General features: G+C 43.0%; 2 protein-coding genes across 6 annotated transcripts; both read left to right on the forward strand.

Moving 5' to 3' along the window:
* The first annotated feature begins 805 nt into the window (after positions 1-805).
* Positions 806-17,337, forward strand: wdr81 (WD repeat domain 81). 3 transcript variants are annotated; one of them, XM_034604045.1, is made up of 12 exons: positions 806-824; positions 5,446-5,954; positions 6,677-10,203; positions 10,296-10,403; positions 10,549-10,748; positions 10,984-11,165; positions 11,429-11,594; positions 11,938-12,103; positions 12,237-13,070; positions 13,180-13,325; positions 13,492-13,674; positions 15,517-15,843. In XM_034604045.1, the coding sequence occupies exons 2-12, from the start codon at positions 5,593-5,595 to the stop codon at positions 15,841-15,843; spliced, it is 6,201 nt and encodes a 2,066-aa protein (XP_034459936.1). In that variant the 5' UTR covers positions 806-824; positions 5,446-5,592. The 3 variants fall into 3 exon arrangements, with proteins under 3 accessions (XP_034459936.1, XP_034459935.1, XP_034459934.1); XM_034604044.1 differs by lacking the exon at positions 806-824 and adding an exon at positions 4,319-4,705; XM_034604043.1 differs by lacking the exon at positions 806-824 and adding an exon at positions 4,320-4,712 and having other exon boundaries at positions 15,517-17,337.
* Positions 17,338-17,683: 346 nt separating this feature from the next.
* On the forward strand, positions 17,684-21,560 carry serpinf2b (serpin peptidase inhibitor, clade F (alpha-2 antiplasmin, pigment epithelium derived factor), member 2b). Of its 3 annotated transcripts, XM_034604047.1 has the most exons (11): positions 17,686-18,027; positions 18,415-18,496; positions 18,707-18,777; positions 18,889-18,963; positions 19,087-19,366; positions 19,544-19,687; positions 19,823-20,011; positions 20,198-20,340; positions 20,449-20,653; positions 20,780-21,217; positions 21,298-21,560. In XM_034604047.1, the coding sequence occupies exons 3-10, from the start codon at positions 18,724-18,726 to the stop codon at positions 21,130-21,132; spliced, it is 1,443 nt and encodes a 480-aa protein (XP_034459938.1). In that variant the 5' UTR covers positions 17,686-18,027; positions 18,415-18,496; positions 18,707-18,723; the 3' UTR covers positions 21,133-21,217; positions 21,298-21,560. The 3 variants fall into 3 exon arrangements, with proteins under 3 accessions (XP_034459940.1, XP_034459938.1, XP_034459937.1); XM_034604049.1 differs by lacking the exon at positions 18,415-18,496 and having other exon boundaries at positions 17,684-17,899; XM_034604046.1 differs by lacking the exon at positions 18,415-18,496 and having other exon boundaries at positions 17,692-18,027.
* Positions 21,561-21,795: the final 235 nt, after the last annotated feature.

A 21,795-nucleotide genomic window follows, 5' to 3' on the forward strand; every position in this document is an offset into this window, starting at 1 on the left:
AAAACAACCTCCTACGAGTCAATCAGTGACAAACATAGTTGTTTGGCCGACTGGATACCAACTCTCTATCATGTGATGTTGATGACATTAGAAAAGAGTTGGGTTTTGGAAGTTTATTGAAATGCAATGCATACAAGGAAATAATCCAACAATGAGTAAACACATGCAACAACTTTTTAAATGTGTTGCAACTCTGTCCACAGTCTTTTGCGTAACTTCTGCAGCAAACTGCTTGTATGTGCACTAATGTGGTAAATTGTATTTACAGGGATTACAGTGAATATTGCCCCCTCTGCTGTATGTTTCTGTTGACATGAATACTTAAGTTTAAATACCCTTCACCACAACACACCTCTATAACTCACCCTTGTCAATCAACACGAGTTTGTCAGTTTCCATCAAAGAGAATTGATAAAGAACAGAACATTAAACAAAAGTAGTTTTCACAATTCACTTGTAATAGGTTCACATAAATAAATTGTATATTGGCAGAACTATTTCAGGCTTGTTGGCGAAATCCTCGGCACTTATTTAAAAAATATGAGCATTTCAGCAAATTAGACTGACTTCATTTATATCAATCAATGAGTGTATTAATTTATTTGTGTGATTGTTAAAGGGTTCAATAAGCAACTGACACAAATGCCCGGTTAAATAACGTGAGCTGATAAGATAAGATTTGCAGCGTTTGAGGGAATCAATCAATGTATTTTCCATTCATGCCAGTGGAAAGAGTGGCTCCCTCAATGGTGGCCGACTAAATTCTACACTTCCTCCCTTCATTTTGGTCTTTTGTTCCATTTACTTTGTTCTGCAACCAGGTGGTGAGATGATTTTTTTGTTAAGATCAGAAATAGTGTTCAGGTGGAAAATGAAACAAGAAATTGGAATGTTCTTGTGATTGTTTTCTCTGCCTTAGTGAACTTGAAGTATTACCGGTAGAAAAAATATCTTTCATCCCTCCATTTTAAAATATGAAGTTTTGTGGTTTGAGTTTGTATGTATCGAAAATAGTGAATACCAGTTAACACAAGGAGAGGAGAAAAGGGTTGCTGTGCTTTATGATGGGTTCATGATGGTTCATTCCAAACCTATAACCTTTTGTATGAACAATATCTGTAGCTTTTGCTGGGACTCTGTGTGTTGTTTGTTTTTCTTTTAAAAGATGTCAAAGGTCAACTCTGAATATTTTCTCAGCCTAGTGAACCATTTAACTTTTGCCCTAGTGAATTCATGTGATGACACCCAGTGATGTGACACAATGTATAAACATCACTAAATGATATGAAATCTATCAGTACAAACAGACAAATTAGATTAATTGCAAGGCTTCTGTAGTGCATTGAAATGTAAGGCACGTTTTGTCCTGTTGCATGAACTGTACGTTCAGTATATTTTCAGCCACTATTTGGAAAACCAAAACCGACGCTGAGCTTCAGGACATGAAACACATTCTGCCACATTCTGACACGACTGGTATAAAACTACCGAGAGCAGAACTAACAGCAGAACATGATATGCTGAGCCAAGGAATGTCATGTTCTTTGGAAGCAGCTTTTCTGTAAAAGTGCTGACAGTAATTATGCTCCATTGGTGGTATGCTGAGATGAGAGGAGCTCACAATTTGTTTCCCTGTAATTCTGAGTTTATAACCCACTGTGGGCTTTCAACAATCAAACCAATAGACCACGCAATAGGCTAATTGTTTAAGACGTGCAAAAAACAGTGATTCGGTGAGTTTTGAAAAGTGCAATATGTTCAAAGCACCCATATATAAAAAATATATATATTTAAATACAATTTAAAAAAGTGTCCTTTGTTTTTTCTTGGTGATCAGCATCTCGGTGATCTTAAATAGTTCATATTCATTAAATCCCATCTGTATTAAGTTTACAAAATTAACTTGAAGCACGTCCTCACAAGTTATACTCATTCGGGGCCATCTCAGAGAATACATCTAAAATATAAACATTGAATTAGATATTGTAACAACCTAACATATATTGTTTAAATATGAAATGAAGCATTTTGAATTCCCCTGTATGACAATGTACTCTACTTCTGTATTCAGTCTGTTTTCACGTTTATGTTTAGTAAAGGGTTTAAATTCAAATCACAGCCAACAGACGGAATTAGCAGGAGTTCATGAGAAACAAATAAATAATGTAGTGTCAGGGAATCAAGCATGCACGTTAAATGTAATGTGACAGAAATCCAGATTCCAATCTGGCACCAGACAAACGTTTATCACAAATTTCTGACCAGTCATCATTTATTCACATGGCCGCACCACATTGAATAAAAATACAACCGTAGTAGACCAAGGTCCTGATACAGTTATCTCAAATAGACACTAGAATTCGCTCTCAGTTATCTTGTTCTTATAGTACAGATATAAAAGAAGAAATGAAGTAGTCTGATAATCTTATGGTTTATTTATTATGAAACATAGTTAAAGAAAGAGAAAAAAATCCGGGATCCGACCGTTAATTTAAGCCAAAATTGACTCTGTAGTTTCCATGCTTGGGCCCCGTCCCTCCAAGTTTGGTAGAAATCAGTTTTTGTACAATTCAGTTAAAAGATAAATCGACATCAGACACGGGTGAAAACATAACCTCCTTGAATTGTATATGTATGCACAATGCACAGTCTATGGTCTGCACAAAACTGCTCAAGGGTTTGTCTATGAAATTGCAGACATAACGCCACCTTGTGGAGATATTTCTGACTGCATCCCAGTTACGCACAAGACATTCATTTGTATTCATGTTGAAAGTAGCAGCCTGTGAATTGTTGCAAAGCTACAACTTCATGACGGATAAGTGAAATAAACAGTGGTCTGTAAAGGATGCTTTCAAAAATAAGCCCACAAGTTAGCTTTATTTGGAAAGTAGTCATTTAAAGTGCAACAGAAATAAATTATTATTTGGTGTAACCCTGGAACTTGGAAGGAACAATAGACTCCAAATCTCCTGGAGAAGTTCTCCTGTGTCTCTTCATATAATTTCAAACTGACTCCATGCTGTTGAGATAAGGGCTCTGGGGCGACCACACCCTCTGTTGTTGTTGTTGAACTTCTTACTCTCATAGTCACTGAAGAGAATTCTTGTTTGGGCTCATTGTCATGCTGATTTGGGACTGAGCAGACCCCTCCCAGATAGTTCGCGTGATAGATAGGGATCCAAACATATAGAATGCTTAAAACATTTGCACAGTACTGTAGTAGTTTGCTATTGTCACTTTAAATCAAGAAGTAACGCTTTTTTTTTATCACCTGCAGGATTTAGAGTTTAAGTTGCACAGAAAACAGCAAAAGACAATAAAAACAGCATGTGTGATATGAAAAGAGAAGGTTTAAAGGTTCAGTGTGTAGAATTTAGGGACATCTAGTGGTAAGGTTGCGTGTTGCAGCTGAATACCCCTCAACCCACCCGCCCCTTCCAAACACAAATCAACATAAAATTGATTATTCTGCTCAGGTAACCAGGCACTAGCCTATCTTCTTTGATTATTTGTGAAGGACAGAATTGATTTGAATTTTCTTTAATTTGATTTGAAAGCACTGCATGGACCTTAATCAGGTTACATCTTTGACCTGCTCATTCCTTATTCCAGTCATCGCTCTCTATTTTAAATTTGCAGCCCTGGCCCCAGCTACAATCTGATTTGCCCCTGAAGTGCCCCTGTCCTACTAAATATTACAAACAATACTAGCAATAAATAGAAAATAATTTCTAAATATATTGAGTTAGGTGTGGCTTTGCTTAAAAATAGAAAACATTACATAAGGACTTAAATGTGCACCTTACTAAATTAGTAATTGTGCACAGATGTTCTGTCGCCTTCCATTAATACTTGGAGCTCAGAACCCGGAAGTTGCAACTGGAACGCTCCCTGAAGTCGGAATTTCGTCCCGGAAGGCCGGAGGAACCTCACCCCCGCCGACTTCGAAATCCGAGATGGACCCTTCGTATATCAACAGTAGTGAAAGCTGTAGTTTTTACGGTTTATTAGCACTGCTGTCATTCAATGGGTCGTACACGTAGTACTGTCCAATTACTGTCTGTGAATGATTCCCTACAGTGTTAGAATGCGTGAAATGCTGCGTAATGGGTTAGTATGAACTGTTTTTGCTAACAGTGGCCAGCAACTCGGGTTATTCTGGTGCAAAGTCATTCCGAGGGCCGAGCTCTGAGGTGCAATGGAACCTGCTATTACTCATAAACCTGGCCCCTCTTTGTAAATTGTGGCCCCCTGTATGGCCCCTGATGCAGAACAATCCTAGATCCGGCCCTGTTTCCTCTGGCGCTTCCATGTTGTGGCGTCTGATTGTTGAACAAGTTGTGTGGTCCGGTGTTTGTCATGTGTTGCTGTTGCTGCAGAGGAAGCGTCGGTGTCCTGCAGCAGCATCACATGAGCCGCTGTGTTGTGTGTCACGTGAGGCGTCGCTTCAGCAACATGGCTCCAGCTCGCCCGCAGCTCCTCACCTTCGCCGTGCGTGTCCGCGCCGCGTCCGTCCGCTGACACACGCACCTGGAGACACCGGGGACCCGCGAGCGAGCTCACGCAGCTCTCCACCGCAGCATGTGGTCGTGTTGTGGCGTTCGTGCGGTACAAAGTCAGCGATGCGTGAGACCGGCGGTGCACCGTTAGCGCGACGCTAGCTAGGTAGCTGCACAGGCTCAGCTGTCATCCGCTACAAGTGGTGGGAGGTGAATATCAAACAATGCGCGCTGCCGTTATGTAATTACGCTGCAGCCATGTTTAACTTGTGTAACCACGGTGGTTTGATGCCTGTCATTAATGTTAAGTCACTAAATAACCGCTCTCTGCTTGTTTGAGTTAGCATTAGCATCTTCGGTAAGCTAACTTTAGCATCAAGTTACTTCCTTAATTGTCTGAGCTTCTTCTTAAAGCTTTTCCTGCTCCTTTATGCAAAGTGTTGAATAAGCCGCCATTAGCTATACCACATTCGCTTATTATATATACAGTCATATATATACAGTATCCACAGTTTATAAGTTAACCGTTGTTGTCTCTTGGTTGTTATCTCTGACAGCCAGCTAGCAACCCAGCTAACGCTTTACGAGATTCATTTCAAAACCTGTAGCCACTGTTACTGGATGAGAGCTGAACGAGACGTGAATAGAGTGAGCTCTACACTTGATGAGAATAGTTTGATTGTCCTGAAGTTTGTCAGGAAACTTGCCCCCATCCGGATGTAGATTGGTTTGTAGTGCAGAAGAAGTGCAGTCATGTGAGATGGGCTCAAACTTCAGGGTCTAGGTCGAGAACAAAAACAAACACATTCATTAAAATCACATCAATCTTGCATTTCTCCTCTGTAGAAACTAATCTCATTTCCGTATGACGTGGTAGTATTACAGTTAAAGCATGTTGTTGTTAATCTAATTGCATAGTTATGTCTTGCATTTAAATCCTCAGAGGGTCAGACAGAAGAAGAGTTTATCTCGACCCTTGAGGACCTTGATTCCTTCCTTCATGGATGTCTGAGAATCCTCATCGGTGTGAGAGGGTGAGGACAACGCAGCTGATCAGTGTGTAACTCTGGACAAGCATTGGAGACTCGCCATGGATTGGTTAATGCACATCGTTGAGAAAGACTTGGGGATTGACCGACGGCAGCAAGGCCCAGGCTCCCGTCCCCGGGAGCTCGTAGCCCTCGTTCCTACGCGCTGGCTGATGGGACTGAGGGAGAGGAGGCTCATGCGCTGTGCTCGCTTCGACAGCATCAGTGAGGCTGAGATTTCCACATACCTTCAGTGTTCCCAGGCAAAGTTGCCCCCTGGCTGGACACGAGTGTGCATTCAGGGTCTGAGGAAAAGCAAGCTCAGCTACAGATTGTCGAGAGACCCATGCGATCGACAAACGGAATTCATGTCGCAGGATTCTTACGTCAAAACCATGCAGTGTGTGTCACAGCATAATGTCAGGTACGGTGTATGTTTTGATATTTTACTGTCTAAAGCTCAGACAAAGTTAAAATCTCCCCTTTTAAGATGATCTGTCACCTCAACGACAATTGACTATTAAGTTACACTTTGTGAACATGAATTGCTCTTTATTCAACGATCTTAAATAAAAAAACTTAATTTTATTATTTCTGGTAGTGCATCAAAATAGTATTTGATTTAATTAAGTTAATAGGTAGTTATATAATTGTAATAAATGTTATTATTTACTCAGTAAAGTTACTTTTCTAGCAAAAATGGCCAACATTCTCTGGTTCTTTTTACTGAAAGGTGAAGATTCTCTGCTTTTTTCATTTTATTATTATTCTCTTGGGCTTTGTGAACATGTGTATTGTTTTCACTATTCAAAAAAAAGTGTTTGTCACTATTGTACACAACTATTTGAGAAAAAATGGTTCCATTGTTAACAGATGTTTTTGTTCCTGCTGTTATGTCATAGTACCTTGAGCATCACTGTTTTGTTTTTAATTAAGTTAACTTTCTACCTTCAATGGTTTCAGGGTTTTTCATTCCCTTTGAAGTGAGGTTTGCTTTATCATGCCCTCATAATAACATTAGGTTCAATGAATTTAAAGTCTAATAGTGTGAGATTTATGTATAAGTTTAAAAGATATAAATGATGAATAATTAATGTTGATATTGTAATGTTTAAGCTCTCTGTTTTTTCTTTTTTCTTTTTTCAGGAATCTATGGCGTGAATTTCATTCCAAACTCGTGCAGCCATATGTAGGAGCCAATGGACAAATGCACGTTGCAGCTGTGGATGCAGTACGTCATGCTCTACAGAAGCTCTTCAACTGCACCTTTATTTCATCTGAGAGAGCATCACCATCACTTTCTCCAGCCAGAGAGAAAGAAAGCTTCTTGCCATCCAGTTCATCTTGCTTTTCCAAGTCCCAGTCTGACCATCTGTGTCCAAATGTTCTGCCTGCTGAGTGTCTGCTGGAGACGCCGGAGATGTTGTATGTAATCCTACCATATACTCAGTATTCACTCCAAGATATTGTCTCCTTCAGCCCAGCCAAGCTCGCTAACAGCCATGCCAAAGTGTTGTTCATCCTCTACCAGCTAATAATAGCTCTGCAGGCATGTCATGCAGCAGGTCTGTCTTGTGGAGAGCTCTCTCTGCTGGACATAGCAGTAGATGAGCAGCTCTGCAGCCGCCTCAAGCTCAACCTCGCTCATTATGAGGAACTGGGGAGGGATGGGGATGCAAACAGTAATGCTTCTGGCAGACAAGTGCCAAAAAGTGTCCTTCCAAGGGACCGTGTATGTTTGAGCCGAGAGAACAAAAGACTTTGCAGAGACTGCTTTGATGAGCTCAAGACGTTGGTTCTGGACTGGGTTCACGGCCGAGTCAGTAACTTCCGCTACTTGATGGAACTGAACCGGTTGGCAGGACGGCGAGAAGGAGACCCTAACTATCACCCGGTGCTGCCATGGGTGGTGGATTTTACTGTGCCATTGGGAAAATTCCGGGACCTCAGGAGGTCAAAGTTCAGGCTCAATAAGGGGGATAAACAGCTGGACTTCACATATGAGATGACCAAAGAGGCTTTGGCAGCTGCAGCAGCTAGTGGGGTTGGTGTAGGCGGTGTTGGTGGGGACCTCAGTGGCTCAGTAGGTGCTGGTGGTGTTGGACAGTCTGACCACCTCCATGTACCTCATCACATATCTGATGTGCTCTCAGACATCACCTACTATGTCTACAAAGCCCGGCAGACACCCAAGTCAGTGTTATGCAGCCATGTTAGATCTCAGTGGGAGCCTAATGAATACCCAGCCAGTATGGAGCGCATGCAGAGCTGGACCCCTGATGAGTGCATTCCAGAGTTCTACACAGATCCCACCATTTTCCGCTCTATCCACCCTGACATGCCAGACCTGGATGTGCCTTCTTGGTGCAAGTCTTGTGAGGAGTTTGTCCAGGTCCACCGGCGCCTTCTGGAGAGCAGAGAGGTGTCCCAGCATTTGCATCACTGGATCGACCTCACATTTGGCTTTAAGCTGTCTGGTAAAGAAGCTGTAAAAGCCAAGAATGTGTGCCTGCACCTAGTGGACAACCACACCAATCTGACTACCTACGGAGTAGTTCAACTGTTTGACCAGCCCCACCCTCCCCGCTTATCTCCCTCACAATACGCCCCAGCAGAACCTCCTCTCCTTGGCCTTGCTGCTCTTAATGTGCCTTCTCTACACATCCCTCAATTCAACGCCATTGCTGACAGTGTGGATGGAATGGTGCCAGAGTCCACAGGGTGCGAGTCCAGTGGCTGGACCATGGTAGACAGAGATGATGAGCTTGAACAAGGTACAGAAGCTCTGGACTCATTAGCGTCCGCTGGCTTATCTGGTTCTGCATCCTGCTCTGTGCCAGTGCCAAGTGTCAGCACAGCGGGAGGTAAAATGGGAGGAGAGCACACAGCACTTATTGTATCTCAGTCCCCATGTTCATTCCCTGGTGATTTCCCTGCTTTACGCAGTGCCATGTTACAAAGAGGTGGGACAGTGAACAAAAAACATGGGGAGGGAAGTGTAACTGCCTCTGCAGAGGAAATCAAGATCACCCTCCCTGAAGGCTTCAACCCATTGCAGCCTTTGGAAGAGTTGGAGAAGTTGAACAATTTCCTGGTGAGGAGTCTCCACGCTGAAGTACAGCATCCTGCAAGATCGAGTGAGTGCACAAGAAACTGTGTGATAGTTGAATCTCTAACCTCCCTCACACAGCTCTACCAAAGAGACATGCAGGCCCTGGGTGTTCTCATCGCTGAGATATTCTTCTCCTTTAAACTGAGAGGACTGAAACCAGGCACCCCCCTCAGACGGCGTTTCCAAGCTGTTATGAAACTATGCTCGGCCAGCCTCCGGGATGTGCCACTGTCTTTGCACCAGGCTCTGGAGACACTGCTGCTAATAGAGAAGCACTCTGGAATAGCACATAGAGAAGTACCAGATTGTCCACATCCACTCCTCTTCAAATATGAACCCATCTGTGGTGGTCTCCCTCCTCCAAACCCCTGCCAGTTACTGAGCTCAGTCATCACCCCTTTTCCATTTCCCTCCTATTTTTCCGCACTTCATGATTTTATCTTTTCCTACCACACTAAGGTGGAGTTGACATGTAGCACTCAAGGAAGAGATGTTGTCTTTCACCTGTGGCAGCAGCTTGAGACTCTGTTACGTGGTAACATCACAGCTGAGGGTCTTGAGATTCTCTTGCCTTTCATTCTAGCCCTCATGCTTGAGGAGTCCACAGCTGTCTACGCCGCTTGGTACCTTTTTGAGCCCATCTCTAGAGTACTGGGTCCCAGAAACGCAAACAAGTATTTACTGAAGCCACTGATCAACGTATATGAAAACCCTCATTGCCTGCGAGGACGTTTCTATCTCTACACTGACTGTTTCATTCTGCAGCTGATTGTGAGGCTCGGCCTGCAGGCCTTTCTGTCCAGCCTCCTTCCCCATGTGTTGCAGGTCATGACTGGCTTTGAAAGCTGCGTCTCAGGCTCTGGTGGGGAAGCGTGTAAAGGCCTGAGGACTGGCACATGTAATCTAGGAGAGGAAGAGGAAGAAGACTTTCAGTGTGGTGAGGTGCGGTCATCGTCTGGATCTGTTGGCGGGAATATGGGGGGCAGCAGCGGACCCAGTGGAGTTGGGGGAGGGGGGGACACAGGGATGGTTGACTACTCCTCTGGCATCAGTCTCAATGACCAAGTGTTCCTCTCAGAGGCAGAGGACTTTCAGAATGGGTTCTATGTTAGCAGTGGAGCAGGAGTGGCTGCTGGGAAACAGCATAGTCAGAACTCTGCCAACAAGGATCAAGACCAGGAGTCTATAAGTGTGGGGAAACTAAGTGACAAAAGCAGCACAAGTGAACTTTCCCTGGGTGATGGAGACTCAATACGGGATCGAGCCAGTCTCAAATCAGCTGACAGCAGCCAGGACCTGAAACATGCGAGTGAGGGAGAAGAGGGAGGAGAGATGGAGGAAGAGGAGGTGACCGAGACTAATGAGTCTCGGTCACCCAACCCGGAGCTCACTCACTCTGGTTGTACAGAAGCCTCGGGAGCCACAGTTGTTACTCTGGAGGGTGAGTTTGTTAATGGAATGGCACTGGAAGAGACAGAGAAAGGCATTGTGGGAGAGCAGGAGGAGGACGACCAAGATCCAGCCGAAGACTCTGAGGAGAAGGAGCAAAAGATTCTTCTAGGTGAGTTAATGATGGATGTTTATGTAAAACATGTGTTAATCAACTGATAAACCTATAATTTTAACGTTTTAAACATGTTTCCACACACACAGACACAATCTGCAAAACAGTTCGATGGCTCTCAGCGAAGCTCGGACCAACGGTGACGTCTCGATACGTAGCCAGAAATTTGCTGCGATTGCTCACCAATTGTTACATCGGTACGTAAATTCACAACATAAAAGTCTCATCTCACCATTGGCACACTAACCCTCGCACTTAATCTGGAGTTTTGTAATGTCCAACCAATGTTAACTGACACTGCTTTCGATTTATTCTTTTTCTTCTCATGCTCTCTGCCTGTAGGGCCCGAGAACCACCAGTTTGTGGCCCCTGCATCCGAGGAGAGCGATCTGGACAGTGTAGGAATGGGCAGCGTGTATGAGAAGAAGCCTGTGGTCGGTGATCAGACAGCAGGACCTGTGTTAGACTGTCTTATCTACATAGCTCAACTCTATGGGGAGCCTCTACTGACCTATCAGTACCTGCCTTATATAGGATATCTGGTAAGAGGAGAAAGATCATACCTAAAAGATAATGTACACTTGCTTGTGTGTAACCATTACACCTCCACCTGTCCCACCACTACCACCCTCTCCTATTTTTGCCTAATAAGCTAGTTTGCTTCTTCATGGGGAAACGTATGTTTTTAACAATGTACATTTTTTTCAGTAATTCTTCTTTCTGAAATATTAATCATTAAATGCTTTTTGAAATCTTACCAATGTGCTTGTTTTCCAGGTGTCTCCGCCGTCTTCGCAGCGTCTTAACACACGTAAGGAAGCAAGTCTGCTGGGAGCTGTTGCACTAACACAGAAGATCATTGTCTTTCTCTCTGATACCACTCTGATGGACATGCTTATGAAGATCAATCAGGATGTGCTTCTGCCACTGCTGGACCTGCTCACCACCCCCAGTATGGGGTAAATAGCAAAACATCTCTCTATACACATTCATACATGTATTATGTGGCAACACAAATGATGTGGATAATTCAAACATGACCTGTCAAATGTCAGCGCTATGTTAAAATGTTTTCTTTCATATTTGTCATACACTTTGAACTGTTCATAATTTTTGATGTGCTATATCTTTACATGTTTGTGTCAAAAACTAATCATAAAAGGAGCTTCAATAGGTCTGTTATTCATCCGGTGCTTGGTTGTATCCATTGTGCTGTTCACAGGTTCCCCAGCGGGGTGCAGACACGCACTGCCGTCTGTCTCAAGACGCTCAGCCTCATGGCTCTTATCTGTCTGCGCATTGGGAGGGAAATGGTGCAACAGCACATGGCTGACACTCTGCGTCGCTTCTTCGCAGTTTTCTCTCTGCTGCGTTGTCTGCAGCCCCAGGTACACACACACACAGGCACACACACACACACACACACACACACACACACACACACACACACACACACACAGGCACACAATTCATAGGAACTGACTGATGGTGTGACATGTTAAGTTTATTTCTAGAATACTTTCAACAAGCAGATCTATCACAGAGAGCTTTATGTAAAAAATTACACAAAGGTGGATTTAAATATGCATAAATATAAAAAGAGAAGACTGAGACAAAAGAGGATATGAACTGTCTGACAGACAAATAGAGAGAAAGTATGGCAGGATGGTTGTTGTTGCCTCAGATCATTTAGTTTTTAATAATTTTTTACTTACATCTCTTATGCTGTAGCTGGACAGCGCCCCTCGCAGGATTGTGGGAGAAGTCACGGTGGTGGATGTTTGTACCCCTGAAGGGTCAAACGTGACATATGAGTTGGGGGTCTTGGAAGAGCTGCAGACTGTATTTAATCCTGAGATGGCCCACGCCTCCTACATCCCCTTCTACTGTCTCATAGGTTGGAAATGCTTCATCTTTTGTCAGATACAAAATACCCCGTCCAGCAGGGAGACGGCAGTAAACTGTGATCAATTCAAATATACCTTTACACTTCAAAGTAATAACTCTGTGTTTTATTGTTATTTCTGTAGGTGACATGGCAATTCGTAAACTGGTTCCCAACCACGAGCTGGTCTGGCAGTTGGCTCAGTCTTACCATCAGAGTGTGAGCCAGGGGACTCCAGAGACGATCCCCACAGCAATGTCCAGGGCGGAGCTGCCTCCATCCTCCATGGGGCTTTCTTCCGGTTTCGGCAGGCGGGTCGGGTGCAGCCCCTTTCCTGCACCCTCAAGCAGCTCCACCCCGCTGGGAGACTCCATCCCTGAGTCAGGAACGTTTGGGAGCCACCTGGTCGGAAACCGCATCCAAGTGCCCCGAGACGCTGAGTATGGCGGTAGTCCCAACCTGGGCTTGGCCAACTCTTGGGGACGCACCAGCCATACCACTCCGATCGTCACCACTTCCTCCACTTTCACCACTCCATCTGTTGGGACATTAGCTCCCTTTTCCAATGTCTGGGCGACAGGCTCCAGCCTGGAGGAAAGTGCCCTGAAGCAAGAACTCCCTCGCAGTGGCCGCTCCCTGCAGGGCAACTGGCTGGCCTACTGGCAGTATGAGATCGGTCTCAACGTACAGGATCCACATTTCCACTTCCACCAGATCAGACTGCAGAGCTTCCTGGGTCACTCGGGCACCACAAAGTGTTTGGCACCGCTGGCAGGAGAGGATTACTTTCTTTCTGGTAGTAAAGACAAGACTGTGAAGCTTTGGCCTCTTTATAACCATGGTGATGGGACACAGGAAGTGGAGCCTCGGCTAACGTACAGCGACCATCGAAAGTCAGTCTTCTATGTTGGACAGCTCGAGGCTTCTCAGGAGGTAGTCAGCTGTGATGGCACCGTGCACCTGTGGGACCAGTTTACAGGTATGGAATATCAAGCACAGTGCATGACAGCTCACTAATAGAAATGTGCATCTGGAGCTTATAATTTGTTGAAGTACTTTTCTATGTAACTGCATTTTTTTGTCCTTAGGCAAGCAGATCCGCTCATATGAAGCCGTGGACGGAAAGAATCCCATTACAGCTGTCACTACGATGCCAGCTCCACACTGCAGTGTCGTGTTTGGGAGTGCGGATTCTGTTCTCCGCTTCATTGATCCACGCAAACCAGGATTGCAGGTAGCAATTTCCCTTAGCAAGCTCATTCTGTCGAGACCTGTGCTATTCAATATCTAGAAATTATGAGCTATTAGTGTTTACAAAAACAGTAGCACTTTCTTTTACTCTTCTCCACTAAAGACTTGTTTCAGTCTTGACAGTGACAAATCTTTCCCTGTCTCCCCAGCATGAATTCCGTCTGGCATACAGCAATTTGAGTGCTGGGCTCATCCGCTACCTGGCAGTGAGCCCTTCAGGGCGCACAGTGGCTGCAGGTTTCTCATCTGGCTTCATTGTTCTGCTAGACGCACGCACCGGGCTGATTCTGAAGGGCTGGCCAGCTCATGAGGGAGATATTCTCCAAATGAGGGTACGTTTGGAGTGTGTTTGCATTTTTGGGTGTAGTTTTCTTTTTGTTACGTCTCTATCACTGATTAGAGCTGAATCTGGAGCCGTTTTCAGACACGATTTCAGGAGGAACTCTGGAGAATTGAGTCCGGACTTTCTCCAGAGGTTGCCTTTTATCCATGAATGTGGAGCAGGAGACTCAGAGGTGTTCACAACAGCAACAAATCCTCCGGAGGATTCAGGCGAGGGGGGGTGCAGCAGTCAGAGGCAGGACTTAACGTATTCGTTCTGCTGCGGACATCACATGTTTTTGTTTACATTGACACCTGCTTCGGTTGTTATCCCCACAAAGTCTCTTGACCTCTTCAGCTGTGTCTTCTACGTGTATGGCTTCACTTTTTCAACCAACATACAGTATTTCTGATCTTTTTGATAGTTTTTTAGTTTTTGCGTCAGTCACATAAACAAAAAGTCATTAAGACCCCCACTCGCTCGCGATGAATCCTATGGAGGATCTCCTGCTGTGTATACTTGGGGGCCAGATGGAGAAAGTCAGCAGAAACACAGGAGGGTCTCACTCTGACATTTGCGTTCATGCATACAGCCCATCCGGAGGATGTTCAATAAATAGAAATAGTTATTTTAAACCATATTTTACATTATGTAAATACTGTTTATGTTCTAAAACTGGGGAAGTTAACATTAGTTTCAGCACAATTCCTATATGTATAAATGAGGGATTTAAGAATAGTAAATAGTGTAAGAAATGCTCTTAGGCCTTTAATTTATTTAAAATGCAGTAAAAAACAGTCACAGGGGAAGGAAAGCAGGAAAGGAACTCGCAAAAACATGAATGACAACTTCTGACTAAGAAAACATAGTATAATTGTTTGTAAAGTTTTTCTTTTATTTGAACTAATTAAAGCCACATCAAAGACTTCACTGACTAAGTTTTAGTTTGCTAAAATGGGGGTGTTTTCAAAACGAAAGCAAAGCACAATCAGACTTTCTGGTAAACAAACTGTGGAGATCACAGCCCACGCAGTGCACATTAGTCCGGTACTCTCTGTTGACTCTCTTTATCTGACTAACCCACAATATATGTGAATAACTAACTTTTGACTGCATAGATTATTGGATCATTTAATTCTAAAACCTGTTTTGAATGCACATTGAGAAAGTTTTCTCCAGCACTGACCAAAAAATGCAACACTTTCCTGGTCCACATCACATCGTCAAGCTCGAAGGTGTTTCAGTCGAGTTGCTTTTGACAGCCCCCAGAGGTAGTGATACAGAGATGGTGAAAGTTGTACCCAGCAAATCTGTTGTCAACAGAACGCAAGGATGAGCAAACTTTATTTAACCCCAATTTAGGTCAAGGATTGTATCTCTAGTTTTAAAGGCACAAGTTTAGGCAAACATGAAGTTACTTATTAGAAAGCTCATGGTGGTTCTCATTTGCACGTTCATATTACTCAGACTCCCCCTCACTTCTGACACATATCAACCAGTGGCTGTTGTCATATTAAGCTGGGAAATTAATTTGGACACACTGCTTGTCAGATGTTTTAATATTTTCATTAAATCTCAAGCTACGTTCAATAGAAGGTCAGTCAGTCAGTAACTGTAGACAAAACAAGTGAGGAATGAAAAGAAGCGACTAAAACTGTGTGCAGCTGCTAGTCTTTTAAACACTTTGTTTAGTTCAAGTTTTTCTTATATTCTGTAATTTCAGCATATTTTCAAGGAGATATTTTAGTTGCATTGCTTAGCAATTAGATATTATTCTTAAAATTTGGGAAAATAATTTTGCCATAACTGGATTCGTCAGTCGGTGACTTTGTTTCTTGTTTTTTCTTTTCAGGCTGCTGAGGGAAACTTGGTCATTACTTCCTCCACCGACTACACACTTACTGTGTGGAAAGACCTGGAAAACAAGCCTATACGCCAGTACAAGTCGCAGTCTGACCCTATCCATGCCTTTGACCTTTACGGTTCGGAGATTGTAACCGGAACTGTGGCTAACAAGATTGGGGTGTACTCCATGGCCGACATCTCCCTGAGTCCCGTCAGCAGCACAAAGCTGAGCTCGGAGAACTTCCGTGGAACTCTGACCAGCCTGGCCATCCTGCCCACCAAGAGGCTTCTGCTGCTGGGCTCTGAGAACGGCGCCATTCGCTTATTGGCTTAAATCTGTGGTTCCCAGCTACACTTAACACTCGTACTGCTGACCTTTTTAAAGCTAATTTACAAAGACAGCTGGTGTCAGAAGTCTCTCTGTCCCTTCTCCTGTGCTTGAGGTCAGTTGTAATGATTAAGATGGATGTCACATTCTCTAAATAGCTCTTTGAACAAAGCAGCACCAGTAGTGGCGTTTCTATAAGCTTCACGACTACTGAAACTCGCCTCCCTGGCTGTTGGCACTGCATTTAATGGCCACACCATTGACATTGATCATGTACAGTAAATCCCATGATTTTTTAACAAGCCCGTAGATGTATAAAACGTATATAATGGGAAACTCTTGACAAGGTCAATTCTTCTTTTGACTTGGTCAACTATTCTGTTCAAAGGAATGAAGCAGAAGCTCAGGAAGGTGGAACCAAACCTGGTTCTTATATAGTGTTTACACTTTCCAAATAGATGCATAACAACACCAAAAATACATCGACCTCGCTTTTCATTTCCCTTGACGTCAGAATACATGCGTATCCAAATGCACTGATTAAACTATGCAGTATTTGTGAATCAAGTCATTTTTTTGTGTGTCAGCGTTTCTCCATTTTCCATGAGAGTTTTTTCAGAGTAGGTTGTTTGTGTGCTTGCTGTTTCGACGGCATCATCGCAGAGTGGAGACACTTCAGCTGTTGTCGCTCACTCAAGTCAGTTACCAACGCACAGCCTTTATTCTACTGCACATGTATGGCCTGAATTGTAACATTTAGATTCTCACTCAGATTTTAAAGAATGAATGTTTTTATCCACTAATAAATTACTTGAAGTTGCTTTGGAATTTTCTAAACCGTGTTTAGGGGGTTCTTGATTTAGCAGTTAGCACCAGTAGCAACATTAGACTGAGAGGGAATCTCGGCAGATGCCATTTGGACTGGGTGCACCAGTTTGTAGACTCACAACTTTCTAACTTCTCACTACAACAGCTGACATAGTCGATGCCAAGATACACAGTTTGTATTTTAACATTTATATGTAACTGCACATGAACGTGTTGAGAAAAGTTATTCGTCAATACAAAATGTGGTTCAATTTGCTACTTGTAATACAAATTAATGTACAGTAGAGATTTATGTTCCTTAAATCAAGCACAGTTTTCATAAAACCCATAATGAATCTACACAGGATTTCAAAGCCCAGTATTATCCAACAATCAAAGCTTTGCTCTTTGTATGATTTCCCCACTGTTATGTTGTAAAACACATTCTGCCTACTTTTCAAATGATTTGCCCAAAGTCCAAAATGCTTTGACAAGTGTACTACACTTTTTGATATTTTGTGTTTTTTGTAAACCTGGAGTGAAAAGCTCAATCGTGAAACAATCAATCTGATTTCAAAAGTAAAGTTTGTAGTCGCACGAACAATGTTGTTACAACAGATCCAGGACTTCTGTGAACATTTTAGGAGAAATGCTTATTTATTAACTGGTTTAATAAAAATTACTACCATGTTGTTCTGTGGTACAGTTGTTTTGTGTGTGATTCACTTGGATTCATCATGACTCCCTCTCTATCCAACCTTCGCTGAGTCACTGGAGTTCAGATTGGGCAAAGTCCACTCTTGTGTTTGCCGATGACTGTCATGTGATGTGGAAGCTATCTGTGTTTAGAAATGAGATAAAATCCACTGAATATGTTTCTTTTCTTCTTTATCCCGTTAATCCTCTACAGACATTTTGTGATCATAATGTACAAACACATCTTTAGTACAAGCAGTAACGTGTAATCAGTTTCGTGGTTTGTATCTCAGAGCCAGGTGTTTCTGGGAAATGTGGGCTTGTGCTTTGTGTCATCTGATTTCTAACACTGAAGTCATCAAATAGTATTTGTTTTCCCCCACACAGTTTGGATAACCACACTTTAAGCTGTCAACACATTTAGTTGTGTCATGAATTAATCAGCAGCCCAGTGACATGCAAAACAGCTGAGTGTGTCAGGCTTCGTTATTTAACCTTGGAAGAGTCTCAGTAGCTGCATTTACAAACAAATAGTGGCTTATACGAGGCCCCAATCAATGTAAGTTGATATTTAACTGTTTGCTGTGCAAATGCCAATCTTTGACTCTGAGGAATTCTGCCATCCACGGTCACTTAGTCGCTCCTTTTTTGGACAAGGCAGCAAGTTTTTTTCTATTTAAATTTAAGGTAAGAACAAATATATTTGAATACTGTTTTAGGACATTATTGTACGTTTGAGTGATTTGAAGTTTTGGGAAAAACATTGGAAGTAGTGCTCAGTTATTCATGGTTTTTCATGTTTGTGTGAAGTCTGCGAAAGGGGCTCGGGTGCTTTATGACTTATTTCTTAGAGATCTGTTCTTTTGAATAATAATAATGCTGGTGCTTAAATTCACAGAGACAAATGGATTTTCTGCCCCATGAGGTGAATAGTTAAATACAGCGTTTTTATTTAATAATAAATCTGAGATATTAGGATGTGTTGTCGGACTGCCTGTGTGACTACACACACTTTGCAGTTTAACCCTGACATTCTTGGTGCATGGTCTAAAACAAGCATATTTTATGTTATAGGCACATTTCCAGTTATTCTTGGCTGCTCTTAAAGAGGGTGAATAATTAAGGAGAAAGTTTAAGACCCGCAGAAAATATAAAGATAAAGGTGAGAATGTCATGTTTTATGAAAGGATTTTTTTTTTCTTTTTTACTAGTTTGTAACTAAAACTTTAGGAATGAAAACATGTACTTCAGAGGGATGTTGATTTATTTCACAATATACCAAAGCTTTTTCAACAAGAGAGGTGTATTTATTGCTCCATAAAAGTGACAGACATTTTTCAGCCAACATCATTTCTCTTTTCTACAGTTTTACGTTGTAAGGACATGGACCTCCGTCTGACACTCCTGTTGATCTATGTCTGCAGCCAAGGAGTCACTGTAAAGCACTGAAATAACTAATAAATTAAGATCATAGCCATAACATTACAGTATAATCTTTGCTGATTTTATAGGTTGTATAAATTATTTTGTGTTCTTTCTACTCAACAGAGAAACGAGGCGACCGAAGATGTGTCAGTCCCCCTGGTGCCTCTAATTCCTTTACTGCCAAGTCACCCTATAGAGGTGAGAGGCACTCTGGAAAACTTTGTGAAACGCTCACTCTCACAGCAGCGTACTGCTCCTCTGACTTCACAGTGTGGAAAATGTGTCCTTGTGCTGAACATTTTCTCCTGTTTCTGCCCGCAGAACGTAGATAATGAAAGTACAGCACAACCAGAAATCGCAGATACCACAAAAGCAACAGTAATTGCGACAACTAGTTCGCCCAACAGGGACTCGTCAGAAGAAATGCAAGAAGAGGGCTGTCAGACCATTGGCCGGAGCCAGGAGTCGAGGGAGGCCATTGCTGCTTCCATTCAGAGACTGGGTGTACAGCTGCTGCAGAACCTGCAGACGACGCCAGAGCAGCCAAATGTCATCATATCTCCTTTCAGCATATCACTAGCCCTGGCCCAGCTGGCTTTAGGTGTGCATGTCCCTCTGTAGCTTTTACATGACACATTGTCCCCAAGCAGCTCGTGTGCTACACACACTGCATGTAATTACCACGTTTGATTAATCGTGTCAGCAACTTGCCCCGGTTTATGGTCGCCTGGAGACTGTCACTGCTCTCATCCAATTATTGTGCCCCTCTTCTGTACAGGTGCAGTAAATGGGACAGAGGAGCTGCTGATGCATCATCTCCACCAAAACACTCTCGCCTGCTACCACCACTCTATGCATCACGTCTTAGAGCAGCTCAGAAACAACGACCTGCAAATTGCCACACGCATCTTCCTGCGCCAAGGTCACTCCCTAAAAGAACAAAAATATTTGTAACTGTACTAAAAGTTGAGACTACGCAGCTACCGCTTGCAGAAACTCTTGTTGTTTATTAAGTGCTGAAGTGTGAGAAAGTGTGTGTGTTTGTTGTGTGTTTTAGGGTTTGAGCCAAAGCAAGACTTCGTGAACGAGTCCAAGCGGTTATACGACTCGGATCCAGCTGTGTTGGAGAGCTTGGAGCAGATCAATGAGTGGGTGGAGAAGGCGACACAAGGAAAGATGACTGACTTCCTGTCTGCTTTACCACCCAATGTGCTCCTCATGCTGATCAATGCTGTCCATTTCAAAGGTGAACGAGAAGAGAAATGTCTTCACACTCATAGAATTCTGCCTCTTTTCTCAGATACATTTAGCTGAGAATCCCAATGAGAACAATCAATGAAATGACCTGTGCTTGCTAATTGTCTTTTGTCATAATCTACTGGATGTTTGAGGTATTTCTCTGATTAAAGCTAAGACCCTATGTTTCCTACAGGGGAATGGCAAGCACGATTTGACCCGCGCTTCACCACCAGAGGCGTCTTCTACCTTGACGAGAAGCGCATGGTTGACGTTGAAGTGATGGAGGATGCCAAACACCCTTTGAGTTTTTTTATTGATAATGAACTGGAGGCTCAGGTGAGACATAAACACTTATTCTTAAAGGTTTCATCAATGTTCTCAAAGACGCAGTTTAGAAATAAAACGACGAACCCTGACGGAACGGCATTTCTTCTCCCTCCGCAGGTGGCGAGATTCCCATTCCAGAAGTCCATGAGCCTGTTGGTGGTCATGCCTTTGTCCGGCCAAGTAAATGTGTCTTCGCTTAGCCCAAAACTCAATATCTCGAGCCTGTATGAGCGTCTGCCTAAGGAGAGGGCAGTTCAAGTTAAAGTCCCTAAATTCAAACTGGACTATGGTCAAGACTTACAGGAGGTTTTTACCAAACTTGGTAGGACATGTTTATTTTTGTGTAACTTCACAGATCAGAATGTTGTTGTTCAATGAAGCTTCTGCAGACTGAATATACAAATATATTATATCCCCTGAGCTGAGCCTGTGCTTTCTCCTCTGTTAGGCCTGGGAGAACTGTTCTCCGGTCCCAACTTGTCTGATATGGCAGAGGGCACCCTGCTGGTGTCCAGCATCATACACAAGTCAAGCATGGAGATAAATGAGGAGGGTTCAGAGGCTGCTGCAGCCACCGCCGTGGTCATCTCCCGTGCGTCCAACCCCGTTTTCCACCTCACCCAACCCTTCTTCTTTGCCATCATGGACGATACGACTCAAGTACCGATCTTCATGGGCACCATCAACAACCCCAACCCCGGAGGTCCTGTCTTGCAGAGAGGAGAAGCTGGAAACACAGATAAAGTGGGATTCCCAATCGATAAGAATCAGGAGGGCTCACTCGGAGGCCCACCTAAGTAGGGACTGATGACCTGCCCGGGTGTCCCAGTGAAACTCAGACCAAGACCTTCATGTTTGTACAGATTAAATGTACAGTACAATATCACTTAGCTGGATCAAAGTCTGCGTGAAAACATATGCTTGTATGTGTCTTTATTTCATTACAGAATAAATATACCGAGGAGTCAAGTCTTCCCCTTCAATCGTCAAATATTCCTATAAAAATATATAATTTCCCTGCATTAGATGACAAGTCCGGGTCAAGAGACTCAAGAAATGGTTTATACCCAGAAAAAATGATCTGCTAGTCTTTTATTTGATATCTTACATTTTCCATGGTGTCAGCTTGTGAAGCTAAACTGAAGAGTGTTACAGCATCAGTGTGCATGTAGCCGACTTTTAAAATGTGTAATGTAATGGCATAATAAACTGAATTGATCTGGATCACAGACGCTTATGAGTTTTACTCTGAACTATCTTGAATGAAAAATAGAGGGTTGTACTTGACTATACAGTACAACACGTGTAGTTCAACTGGGCAAAGTGGGAAAAAAGATCACTGAGGTGAACTGTAGAGAACAGGTACATTCTTACATGGGTATTTCCAGCTCAAAGCCAGTAATCTATAGTTTTTAAATTCTAATCTTTCAAATATATCATAACATTTTCACAGTCAAGTTTCCC

The sequence above is a fragment of the Hippoglossus hippoglossus genome, chromosome 13 (assembly GCF_009819705.1).
Source record: "Hippoglossus hippoglossus isolate fHipHip1 chromosome 13, fHipHip1.pri, whole genome shotgun sequence".
Lineage (NCBI taxonomy): Eukaryota > Metazoa > Chordata > Actinopteri > Pleuronectiformes > Pleuronectidae > Hippoglossus > Hippoglossus hippoglossus.